An 11,201-nucleotide genomic window follows, 5' to 3' on the forward strand; every position below is an offset into this window, starting at 1 on the left:
TTGAAACCCGCCGCCGTCGCCGCACTTTCGCCGCACTTTTGCCCCAATCCGAGACATGGACGTCGCGCCCGCGCAGCTCAGTCGTGCCAGAACAAAAAAAAAGAAAAGAAAAGAAAAGAAAAGAAAAGAAAAAAGAGAGGCGTAAGAGGATCGAGGTGATGGTGAGAGGTCGGCGGACGCTGTGGCAGTCGCCGATGGTGGGCGGCGGGGCGTTTGGCCGGCGCGGGGTGTTCGATGACGCTTCGACGGCTCCAAAAAAGGACGATCGACAGGGTCGTCTGGGCTGTCAGAGCGTTTCTTTTTACCAGGTCAAGCAACGGTCTGCTTGCGGCCCGGAAAATGGGAGTCGCTACTCGCTGATGCCGGCACTTGGCGGGCTGGATTGGCAGATGGGCTAAGGCACGCGACAAAGCGCTGACAGGGCCGATCGAAAGCCAGACGTCGCGCGCCCGGGATCGTTGCCCTGTTGGATTCGACACCCAGGAATCGCCGATCTAGCGACAATATGACACCGTCGACTTTTTCTCTTATGCCGCCCGTCGCCCTTCCGCCACCTCCTTCGTCCTCGCGTCATAGAAGAGGATTCGAGACTATGCCTCTTGTGCCACCTCTGCTTCCTCACTGATTACCTACTCTACTTCCACCACCACTTATACTTACTACCTAGGCCCTGAGGCGGGCATGCCGCCCGCCCCCGACGCGCCCTCCCCTGGTTCCAGAATATTGTTGCAGCCACCACTTTGCCCTCGTCTCGGCGCCGCCTGGTGACCTCATCCTTTTCACCTCTCTTCACGCTCGGGCTCCCGCTTCATCCCTTGGTCATACCATCGTCCGAGCCAACACACCCGAAACCGCTCTTTCTTTTGCCGGTCCCCGCCTCCCAACGATCGCCAGTACATCCTCGACCATTGACGCATACTATCCCTGCCACGGGTGCATGAATAAGTTGGTCGTGCTGCAAAAAGAGAAGGACAATCTGCTTGGATGAGTCTGTTAGGAGCTACAGGGCACTCTTTCACAGACAGTGAAGAGAAGGCCTTCGACCTGTCACTCGGCCACGCAGCAGCCCTTATGCGAGGCGGCGGTGACGCCGCGGATGACGGGAAGCGAGGTTTAGCTGCACACGAGGACGCCAGAGCCCTGGTGAGGCTCATCCAGTGCCCCCAATGCTCACGGCCTTTCAGGACTCCGGTCACTCTTCCTTGCGGCCATTCTCTCTGTCGACAATGCCTTCCGGAGCCATACCAAAGGCAAAACATATCATATCCCGCTACTCAGGACCGTTTGTATGGAATACAATGCCCGTTACCGTATTGCACAAAAGAACACCCCGTTGGAGATTGCACCGTCGATGTGACCTTATCCAAGGTCATGGAGTCGATTAACGCAGTTGTGGAATCGAGTCGCTCCGCCGCAGAACATTCCCCAATCATACTCGAAGAGATACCCTACCCGGACACACCCATGACTGAAAATGAAAAGAGCGTGGTGGAACCAAGGTCGATGACCCTCTACGGAGGTCGTCTGATAGCGACATTCATACTGGCTGAGAAGGGCTTGTTGGATATCAAGGCACAAGTGTCATATACTTCATTGGCGGAGGACGGAAGCGATTACCATGATATCGACGAAGACATCCTGGACAGATTGAGGGAGGGTACGCACAAGGAACTGGATTGTCATGTTTGCTATAACATGCTTCTGGATTCTGTCACGACGTCCTGTGGCCATACGTTCTGCCGGAATTGTCTTGCTCGAGCCCTTGATCATACGAACCATTGCCCGGTCTGCCGACGCGCCTTGACCATACCACCCTCTCTCGGGGGTCAACCAAGTAATGCTTGCTTGGACTCGCTCCTGAACAATCTCTGCCCGGAACTCGTCGCCGCCCGCGAAGAAGCTGTACAGATGGAAGAGCACGGCGCACCCGAGTTCGACGTCTCTTTATTCGTCTGCACTCTCAGCTTTCCCGCAATGCCTACCTTCTTGCACATCTTCGAGCCCCGCTACCGCCTCATGATCAGACGCGCAATGGAGGGCAACGGTCAGTTTGGTATGCTGATGTACAATCGGTCTGCCTCAAACCAGGGCAACCTTGGCCCCACTCAGTTCAGGGAATACGGCACAATGCTTCAGATCGTAAATATCCAGATGTTGCCCGATGGTCGGAGTTTGGTCGAGACGAAAGGTCTTACTCGCTTCAAAGTCAGGGGCTACGCGCCGCATGACGGATACATCATCGGGAGCGTGGACCGCGTCGAGGACGTGAGCCTTGCGGAAGAAGAGCGTCTCGAGGCCGAAGAGATTAGCGCCGCGCTCGCAGAACAGGAAAGGCGGCGGCTGGAGCAGCAAGCGCAGGGCTCAACCACCTCCGTCAACGCGAATGACGCCGCGGCCATTAGCAGTCTCTCGACGCGTGATTTGCTACTCATCGGCGTCAACTTCATCGAACGGATGCGTGCCAATAGCGCGCCATGGCTACACCAACGCATTTTGGATGCATATGGTGGACCACCGGACGACCCTGCCTTGTTCCCGTATTGGTTCGCGAGCATCCTGCCTATCGCCGAGGAAGAGAAATACCTACTACTGAAGACTACCAGCGTAAGAGAGAGGCTGAAGATCGTGGTGGGATGGATCAGAAGAATTGAGAGCCAACGGTGGTGAGTGGTCCCGCTTTTTTATCTTGTCTCGTTGTCTCCATGTTCGCGTCTAGTCATACTTTTCACAAGTTTATGACTTTGTCAGGTTTCCATCTATATGTTTTTCTTTTCCTGGTTCTGATAACCAACTCCCTCATCTCTTCCCCCACATCTTTCATTCCGCCAGCTTTGCGCGCGGAATAAATCATAACTAATACGGTATTTGGGTTGCGCTGACAGGCGTGGTGGAAGCGCGTGTACAGTCTTATAGATCGTTCAGTCACCGTTCAGCGTTGGCTCTTGTTCGTCGGCACTGTTGTCCTCGCCTGGTGGTACGCCGTACGCTCCGCCGAGTAGATGCACAGCAGCAGCCTTGTCACCGAAACGCTTTTGATTGTTCGACCAAGGTCCTGCACGTACCTACTGCATTGCAGCTGTCAACAAGTAGTGCCACATCAGCCGCGTCACATCCTGCAAGAAGAAAGCTTATCTGAGGGTATTTTCGAGAACCGCAGAGAAAAGACAAGCAGTTCGGACCCATGATCGATGGATGTCTCACTATTGTAGGCTCGTTTCCGGCTCTCCACCCTGGTCCTAGCGGCATGACAACTCGCGTCACACAACAACCTTGATGATACACTACCTCGTTAGCGGTACCACCGTTGCGAGTTGGAGACTAAAAATGCAGTGATCATCATCACCACGACGATCAGCAGTGGGATCCGTTACAATCATCGTTTCCTCCAAAGTCTTCTCGTCATTGTCAGATGAGTCGAGGGGCCTTTGCGATCATCACTATGTTCTGTTTTTTTGTCATCTCACATCATCACCAGCAACCAAGGCAACTAGCATCATCGGCGTTTTTCGGCGACATATCTGCCTGCACAGTTCGGCTGTCATCATGTGAAGCACGGTATGGACACTTTTTTCTTTTCTTTTCTTTTCTTTGGATCTGTTTATTGTTTGCAAGAGCCGGTCTGGTAGGACTCGGATGCGCCATATCCCCTATTGTGTTTCGCGCGATTTGTCTGCGTTTTGAGAGAGCGGTTCGAGCAGTCGAACCGCATGGCCGTTGCTGCACCATACCATCTGTGGTCCAAATTTGATACACTGCGGTTTGATGCTTTTTTTAAGGGCCCATGCAGCGTGCGGAGTTTCGCGGGTTTCGTCTAGCAAGAAAAGCTGCATTGATATATGTGAGAGTGGAGAGATATGAGCGAGAAGAAAGATGATTTGGTTGAGACTTGTGGAGGATGGAGAAGAGAGAAGTGGCTTTTGGTGGTCCGTGGATAGGAGACTGATCGGTTGAAGGGTGCTTGATGCGCTTGTTGTATATGTTGCGTTTGCGCTTGAGGCTCGATTGATCAATTAGCAGAGGTCGTGAATTTTATTGATTGGAACTTAAGTTTGAAAGTTTTCTAATTGTGTTGGCCGAAGTGATTCTTGTGCGTACAAGCGTGCGGATGAGGTACTTGGCTGTTGTCTTTGAACGACATGCTGTCAGTTTATTTATTTACATACCTACGCGGGGTGGTCGTTGGGCGACAAAGAGTTGACGTGTTTGATCCGTGCGCCGAGTATCGTTTGCCGAGCTCGGAAGGCGAGCTTTGATGATAAATCCAATCCGTCTCCGCTCCGGCCTCCGCATCACCAGACAGCCAAGCGAGTCGACACTTTCTCGAAGATGCTATCCTCTGTCGACCTTTACATTTTGCCCTTTGGCCTTAGCGCTCCGTTTTATTATTCGCAAACATGATACCCTCCTTCCAGGTACACTCGCCTTGCGACAATTGCGCTTAGAGCACGGTTGCTGATCTCTGGCAGACGACGTTTGCGGTTCCGCTGAGCTGCGAAGCTTGTATCAAAGATGTCTCTACTTCTCTTTACAATCTCGGAGGTACGTGTAGGCTATAGTCGGTAGCCACGACGTACGCTCATGGTTCACGGCAGGTGTGAGCAAGGTCGACGCGGACCTTAAGCAACAGCTCGTGTCCATCGAGGGCACGGCTTCGCCGTCGTCGATAGTCGCCGCGATCCAATCGACGGGCCGCGATGCCATCCTGCGAGGCAGCGGCGCCACGGATAGTGCGGCCGTCTGTATCCTCGAGACGCACAGCACCAGCGTGTCGGACAAGGTGCGCGGACTGGTGCGCATGGTACAGGTTGCGGCGAACCTGACCATCATCGACCTGAGCATCCGCGGGCTCTCGCCCGGGACCTACTATGCGACGGTGCGCGAGCGTGGAGACATATCCGAGGGCGCGGCGTCGACGGGCGGCGTGTGGGACGCGGTCAAGGCGAAGGAGGAGAACCGGCCGATTAGGGGCGTGTTTGGCACAGTCGAGGTCAACAAGGGCGGCGTCGGTAGCGTCTTCCTGGACCGTCCGATACAGATTTGGGAGATGATCGGGCGCAGCGTGGTGGTGTCGCGGAAACAGGAGGGGGCGTTGGACAAGGAGGATGCGGATACGCTGGTCGGGGTGATTGCGAGGAGCGCGGGGGTGTGGGATAATGATAAGACGGTTTGCTCGTGCTCGGGCAAGACGGTGTGGGAAGAGCGAAAGGAGCAAGTGGAGCGGGGGATGCTCTGAAGAGGGGTTGCCCAGTTGCCCAGATGAGCATGAAGAGCAGCATGTCACAGCCAAATGTCAGTTGGACCAAGCAGGTCAAGCTTTCATGCAGCGGCGATCGGCTGCGGATGATGGAGCGGGCGTAGCACAAGCTATTGAATATAACGTCACGTGTGTCTGGGAACCCGAGTCGAAGGTCACAGAGATGAGGCAGCAGAGTTTCAACGCCAAGATGATGAGAAGGCACACCGCCGTGAGGCTCGCTCTCGCGGTCACCTGCCCATCTGGCGATTTTGCAAGTAGCCGCTAACCCGGAGGGCTCTCGGGCGTGACTTGTCGCGATTCTACGCGCCGTGGATGTGAGGGTTCGCCGACGCACAACCAATCAAGGCCCCCGCACACGCCCGACACAGCTGCGACAAGCCGAGCTTGGCGCTGGGCCTTTTCACCAGTGCCCATCGCCGCCTGCTTCGACGCGCCGGACGTCCTGCTCTCTCGTTCTCCTCCTTCTCCACTCGCTTGCCGGCTGCCGTTTTTCGGGGCGCCTATATCCTCTCCTTTTGCCGTCCCCCCGTTTCCTCGCACCTGCTGTTCCCCGTCTGTCTTTTACTGTCTTTCCGATCGCCGCCCTAATCAGTTGCTCCGAGCTCCCCGCCTCTCTGCTGCGCAGCCGTCCTATTGGTGCATGCTCTGGACCCTCTCCGGCGGCTACACAAACCGCCCATCCCTGCCGTTCATCTCTTGATTATATCTGCTTGCTTTTACCACCCAAGCTGCCCATTGATCTCCTGATCGCCCGCCATGTCGTTGAAGCAGGTACGTTGTCTACGACCCCGCGCCGACCCAGAGACTGACTCACAGCCGTGCAGGAAATCGAGACCTGGGTGGCCGCGCTGGCCGCGTACGATAATAACGAATTCGACGAAGCCCTGAGCTATTTCGACGCCATCGCCGACACCTCCAAAATCCTCTTCAACTGCGGCGTCATCCACGCGACCCTCGGCGAACATGAGAAAGCCGTAAGCTCCCGGAGATCGCCAGTGTTGGGGGGTCATGTTCGCATGCTTACGCCTGTAACAGGTGGTCTGCTATCAGCGCGCTGTTAGCCTGGACCAGTACCTCGCCGTGGCCTACTTCCAGCAAGGAGTCTCCAACTTCCTGATGGGCGATTTCGAAGAGGCTCTGGCCAACTTTAACGACACACTCCTGTATTTGCGCGGAAACAACAACATCGATTACGAGCAGCTGGGCTTGAAGTTCAAGCTGTATTCTTGCGAGGTCCTGTTTAACCGCGGTCTTTGTTACATTTATTTGCAACAGAAGGATGCTGGTATGCAGGACCTGTCTTTTGCCGCCAAGGAGAAGGTTGTCCCGGACCATGATGTTATCGAGGAAGCTATCGAGGAGCAGGCGGAAGTAAGCAGGGGTGGCGGTATCTTGCATATGGTGCGGAGTATCTGACAGGGAACAGGGATACACCGTCTTTTCCATCCCGGTTGGAATCGTCTACAGACCGAACGAAGCGAAGGTCAAGAACTTGAAGGCCAAGGATTATCTCGGAAAAGCCCGTCTCGTGGCGGCCACGGACCGCAACAATGCCTTCACCGGCTTTGCTGGTGCGGAGATTAAGAAGCTCAACGATGGCGTTGTCGGCTCAGCGAAGGACGATAGGCCTGACGACAAGATTTCTTATGCGGCCACCAACCTCGTCAAGCCTGGTTTGACCAGCAGGTCAAGACAGCAGTCTGAGCCGCCAATTAACCGCAACGTATTTCCACCGACCCCGCCGCCAGAGGCAGAGAACAGAAAACTCACCTCTCCTGGTCGTACCCAGTCTACTCGTTCGTCGGACCGTAAGCCCGCGCCGCTGGAACTCGGACGCGCCGCATTCGAGCAGCCTCCTTCCCGCCCGAGACCTACTAGGTCCATGTCAGAACGCCCGCGTCCCACCAGGGAATACTCTCACTCGTCCTCGCGCAGTATGGACACGACTTCGAGCCGTAGCACGCGCCAGACGCCCCTGCGCCGGGCCGTGGTTTCAGACGAGGAAGACGACTCCTACCCCGACGAGCTGTACGACATGTACGACCGGGGCCCGAACAGGAACCCGTATGGCGGCGGGCGGTCCCGCTCCCGACCTGTGCGTCCCATGTACATCGAAGAAGAAGAGGAAGACCCGTACGACCAGTCGTCGGTCGAGGAGGGCGACTTCGACATCATCCCTCCGGCGCGCCAGCGGACAAGACGCCCCTCGGCCGCCGGCAGCAGCCGCGTGCGCGGCCAGTCGGCGCAGCGGCGCAGCCAGCCCGGCATGCGCACCATTCGCGTCAAGGTGCACGCCGACGACACGCGCTACGTTTTCATCGAGCCGAACGCGCGGTTCGTCCTTTTCGTCGATCAGATCCGGGACAAGTTCGCGCTGCGCAAGAACTTCAAGATCAAGATCAGGGACGAGAATGACATGATTACCATGAGCGACCAGGACGATCTGGACATGGCCATCATGAGCAGTAAGCAAGAAGCTAAAAGAGAGCGGGCAGAGATGGGAAAGATGGAGGTAAGTCTTGCCCTGGATACCCAATTTCGATGAAGAATAGACGCTAACATTGCTCTTTTCGTTTTGCAGGTTTGGGTGCAAGAGGTGTAGGTGCTCGAATTTTTTTTTTTTAAGACTATGCGTCCACGAGGCCACGGCGTTCTTTGATGTTGATTTTTTCTCTTCCGATGATACTCAGCGAACATGAGAAAGCGCATGTTCGGCGGTCTATGTCCATTTCTAGGGTATGGAGCGGTTTGCGGCCGAATCGGATGTCGCGGTGAACTACCAACAACGGGCAAAAACAATAAAAGAAAAGAAAGAAAAGACGAGAAAAAAAAAAAATTTCCAAGCCAACATACACAACACGCAACAAAGAAATATCCGATTCTACCTCTTCGCTCTTCTCTCTCTCTCATCTTGTCGATTGTATCTTCTTTTCAGCTTCGCGTCTTCCGATTACGGTCTCCTTGGGTGATCGTATTGATTTTGGGCCGTCGTTCGGACAGAGAGCGTTCGATATCCGGGTCCTGCTTTTTTATATAGGTGTAGTAGGTTGCAGGAGTTATTTCTTATATATTTGTGGTATATGAAGGAAGATTTGGGATTTGTGGTTGGGATTGGATATAGGGGTTTTAGCGTAAAGTACCTGTTCTGTTCATTTCTTCAATTTTACTCGTCATATTCTTGTTTTTATGTCTTTTCTTCTTTTGATTCGGTTTCTTGTCTTTTGTGGTTTCTTCTCTCGTCTGTCTCAGTGCTTTCTGTTGAGGCACGAGTTGTTTTAGGGTTGCTGATGGCTGCGGAGATGGGTGTGCGCCGTGGTAAGGCGTGGGAATTGCTAATGTTTAGGGGTGCTGCCGTTTGCGTTTAAGCACGGCAGCGCGCGAGTTTATTTGCCGCGGGATTGAATGTATACTTATTGTGGTAATGGCGTCCTCATCTATCTGTGCCGTCCACTGCTGAGGAGGTGCGGCCGGTGAGACTGCTTGTGGGTATAGAGACAGGCGTAGAGTGTGAGTCAGAACCACCCATCCATTTTAATGCGGAGCTGGTGAGCTCTAATTGCGAGATGCGCTTTCCCATGTGAACGGGAGGGGTGGGGGAATTGTTTGGTGGTTCGAGCTAAAAGAGACGGATTTGAGGCTGTCTCGAGTCTGCGACAAATAATAATTTGCCATTCACTTCCGTCCACCTGAAGATCGGCATAGCATACTCACGCTAAACGTAAGATGGGGTTTCGGCATGAGGGAGCAGGGTCGTAACCAGGTAACGAGGGCTGGATCAACTCGACCATCTGGGCATCCCTTTCCGGCGACCGTGGGGCAGGAATGCTCATGACGGGGCCAACTGATTCGATGGCAGAGGGCAAAACCGCGGTAGCGTGAACAGGTAGCTGTTCTGGTGACCACGAACCTATCACAAGGGACATGGAAGAAGGGTTTGTGTGAGTTTTTCAACATACCATTAATCCAAAGCCAAAGCTAGGCATCACCAACCGACGGCAGTGTTGATCGCGCCCTTTCTTCAGGAGCATGACGAAGGGCTTGCCGTGACGGGGCGGCGAGAAGCGCCCAGGCAGCGCATAAAGAAACCGACCTTGTCTCCAACTGCTTTTCTGTTGTTTTATTTGTTTGTTGTTGTCGCCGTGATGGCGCTATCCCCCGTCGCTGCGGACTTGTGTACATCCCTTTCCTACCTCAACAACACGTACCGCATCATCAATGTCCGCCCCAGCAACATCTCATGGTACTCCAACACGACGGCGAACGTGACGGCCGTCTCGCCCGGCAGCGTGGACATCGCGACGAGCGTATGGACCCGCGTACCAGTGGGCGGGCTCGCCAGCGGAGACGCGGCCTCAGCCACGCAGCAACAGCAGCTTAAGCCGCTACTAGTCGACTGCCCGATCCAGGCATGCGGGTTCCCGATCTCGGGCCCCTACGGCGACCTCCAGCGCTACTTCATGTACGTGACGCTGGTCGCGAGCGTCGGCGCCGCGCGCAGCTCGCCCCTCCGCAGCATCGCGCAGCTGTGGCTGCTGAGCACGGGGCTGACGTCGTTCGTGCACATGGCGGCGATGCTGAGCGCGCAGGAAGCCGACGCCAACAAGTTCGTCGACCGCGACTTTGTGCCGGCGACCATGTACGCTTGCACGGCCGTCGTCGCCGTCGCCCTCTGGACCGCGCTGCGCCATACGCGCGCGTTCGGCCCTCCGTTTCGCCTGCTCGCCCTCTTTGGCGTCTGGGGCCATGTGGTCGGCTGGCTGGTCCTCACTATCTTGACCATCTTCGTCTACCTCTACTACGAGTACTCCGGCCAGGTCGCGTCGGCCGTCCTGCTGCAGTCGGACGCCGCGTTCTGGCTTACTGGCGTCTGCTATCTTGACAGCAACGGGACCACGAGGCCGTGGTCCGGTGCTTTCAACTACGGCATCCGCAGGACTAGTGAGCTTGCGCTGCTGGATCTGCCGATGCCGTCGTCGCTGAAGGCGAGCGCTTTTGTTGCTGCCAGTGGTCGTGCTATTCATCCTGTTTGGCTCGAGACTGTCGCTGCGGGTTTGCTGGGCCTCGTTATCTTGACTGGCGTCTTGTGGACTGCGCTGTATTGCTACGGCCGTCTGCGTTGGGGCCGCTGGGGAAAGAGGTGAGTATTTTGCGCGAACACTCAACACACTACACACACACAGCCGCTCCTCCCTCCATACCCATACCCATACCCATACCAACCACCAACACCCCTCCATCTCCAGCGCACCCAACCCTAACAATCCTCCTCACCAGCAACCCCCCCAAACCCTCCCCCACCAAACCGCTCCCAATCTGGCGCAAGCTGCTCCCCTCGCCCACAGGCACAAGCCGCACCAACAGCAACAGCAACAGCACGCACGCGACGGACCGCCTCCTCGACATCTGCCAAGCCGTGCCGCTGACCGCCGCGTGGGCCGTCTTCGTCGTCCTGCTCGAGACAGGCATCTACAAGCACGCGATCGCCCGCGCCGAGCCCGCCGCCCTGTTCGCGCAGTGGGCGACGTGGGTCGCCGCGGCGGTTGTGGTGGTATTTGTGCTGTTGGCGGGGGTTGCTGAGCGGAGGCTGAGGGTAAGGAGGGCTCGGGAGGAGGCGGCGGGGATGTACTGTGTCCCGTTGAGGGAGAGGGGGGAGGGGGGAAGTGTGGGTGCTGGTGGTGGTGGTGCTGATTCGGCTGCTGCTCGTATTACTAGCAGCGCCGGTGGGAATGGGCTTAACGGCGGTGCTGGTGCTGGTGGGGGGCTCAACGGCGCCGCCGCGATTCCAGCCGGCTGTCCCGGCCCGACCCCGACCCCGAATCTAGCCCGCCCTAGGCCGGTGTTCGGGCAGTTGAATCTTATGCCGACCTGGCAGTTCCGCGGCGCGTCTTGGCGGTACTGAAAAAGGGGGGTCCGCGGGGGGAGGGACCGTGGGAGGGACCGGGGG

At 56.2% G+C, this 11,201-nt stretch overlaps 5 protein-coding genes across 5 annotated transcripts; 4 read left to right on the forward strand and 1 right to left on the reverse strand.

Moving 5' to 3' along the window:
* Positions 1–1,071: 1,071 nt before the first annotated feature.
* On the forward strand, positions 1,072–2,667 carry K452DRAFT_222049 (uncharacterized protein; the record flags this gene model as incomplete). Its single annotated transcript, XM_033536545.1, has 1 exon — positions 1,072–2,667. One exon carries the CDS (start codon positions 1,072–1,074, stop codon positions 2,665–2,667), a length of 1,596 nt encoding a protein of 531 aa, XP_033400618.1.
* A 779-nt stretch (positions 2,668–3,446) lies between these two features.
* Positions 3,447–4,542, reverse strand: K452DRAFT_131959 (uncharacterized protein). Its single transcript, XM_033535295.1, has 2 exons — positions 4,164–4,542; positions 3,447–3,997 (listed from the first exon to the last, which is right to left on the reverse strand). Exons 1-2 carry the CDS (start codon positions 4,288–4,290, stop codon positions 3,648–3,650), a joined length of 477 nt encoding a protein of 158 aa, XP_033400619.1. The 5' UTR covers positions 4,291–4,542; the 3' UTR covers positions 3,447–3,647.
* On the forward strand, positions 4,395–5,233 carry K452DRAFT_324736 (uncharacterized protein; the record flags this gene model as incomplete). The annotated part of the gene is made up of 3 exons (XM_033544724.1): positions 4,395–4,412; positions 4,467–4,539; positions 4,593–5,233. 3 exons carry the CDS (start codon positions 4,395–4,397, stop codon positions 5,231–5,233), a joined length of 732 nt encoding a protein of 243 aa, XP_033400620.1.
* A 780-nt stretch (positions 5,234–6,013) lies between these two features.
* K452DRAFT_295479 (uncharacterized protein) lies at positions 6,014–7,859 on the forward strand (the record flags this gene model as incomplete). Its single annotated transcript, XM_033541818.1, has 5 exons — positions 6,014–6,028; positions 6,082–6,231; positions 6,293–6,628; positions 6,684–7,769; positions 7,839–7,859. 5 exons carry the CDS (start codon positions 6,014–6,016, stop codon positions 7,857–7,859), a joined length of 1,608 nt encoding a protein of 535 aa, XP_033400621.1.
* On the forward strand, positions 7,748–8,676 carry K452DRAFT_244373 (uncharacterized protein). The gene has a single exon (XM_033537946.1). The coding sequence runs from the start codon at positions 7,953–7,955 to the stop codon at positions 8,292–8,294; it is 342 nt and encodes a 113-aa protein (XP_033400622.1). The 5' UTR covers positions 7,748–7,952; the 3' UTR covers positions 8,295–8,676.
* Positions 8,677–11,201: the final 2,525 nt, after the last annotated feature.

This window comes from Aplosporella prunicola (assembly GCF_010093885.1).
Source record: "Aplosporella prunicola CBS 121167 unplaced genomic scaffold K452scaffold_5, whole genome shotgun sequence".
In the NCBI taxonomy this organism is placed as follows: domain Eukaryota; kingdom Fungi; phylum Ascomycota; class Dothideomycetes; order Botryosphaeriales; family Aplosporellaceae; genus Aplosporella; species Aplosporella prunicola.

Coding starts and splice junctions, on each gene's coding strand:
- K452DRAFT_131959 (XM_033535295.1), bottom strand. CDS start 4,290: ATGCGGAGGCCGGAGCGGAGACGGATTGGATTTATCATCAAAGCTCGC. Junction 3,998..4,163: donor CCAACGACCACCCCGCGTAG/GTATGTAAATAA, acceptor TGATCAATCGAG/CCTCAAGCGCAAACGCAACA.
- K452DRAFT_244373 (XM_033537946.1), top strand. CDS start 7,953: ATGAGAAAGCGCATGTTCGGCGGTCTATGTCCATTTCTAGGGTATGGA.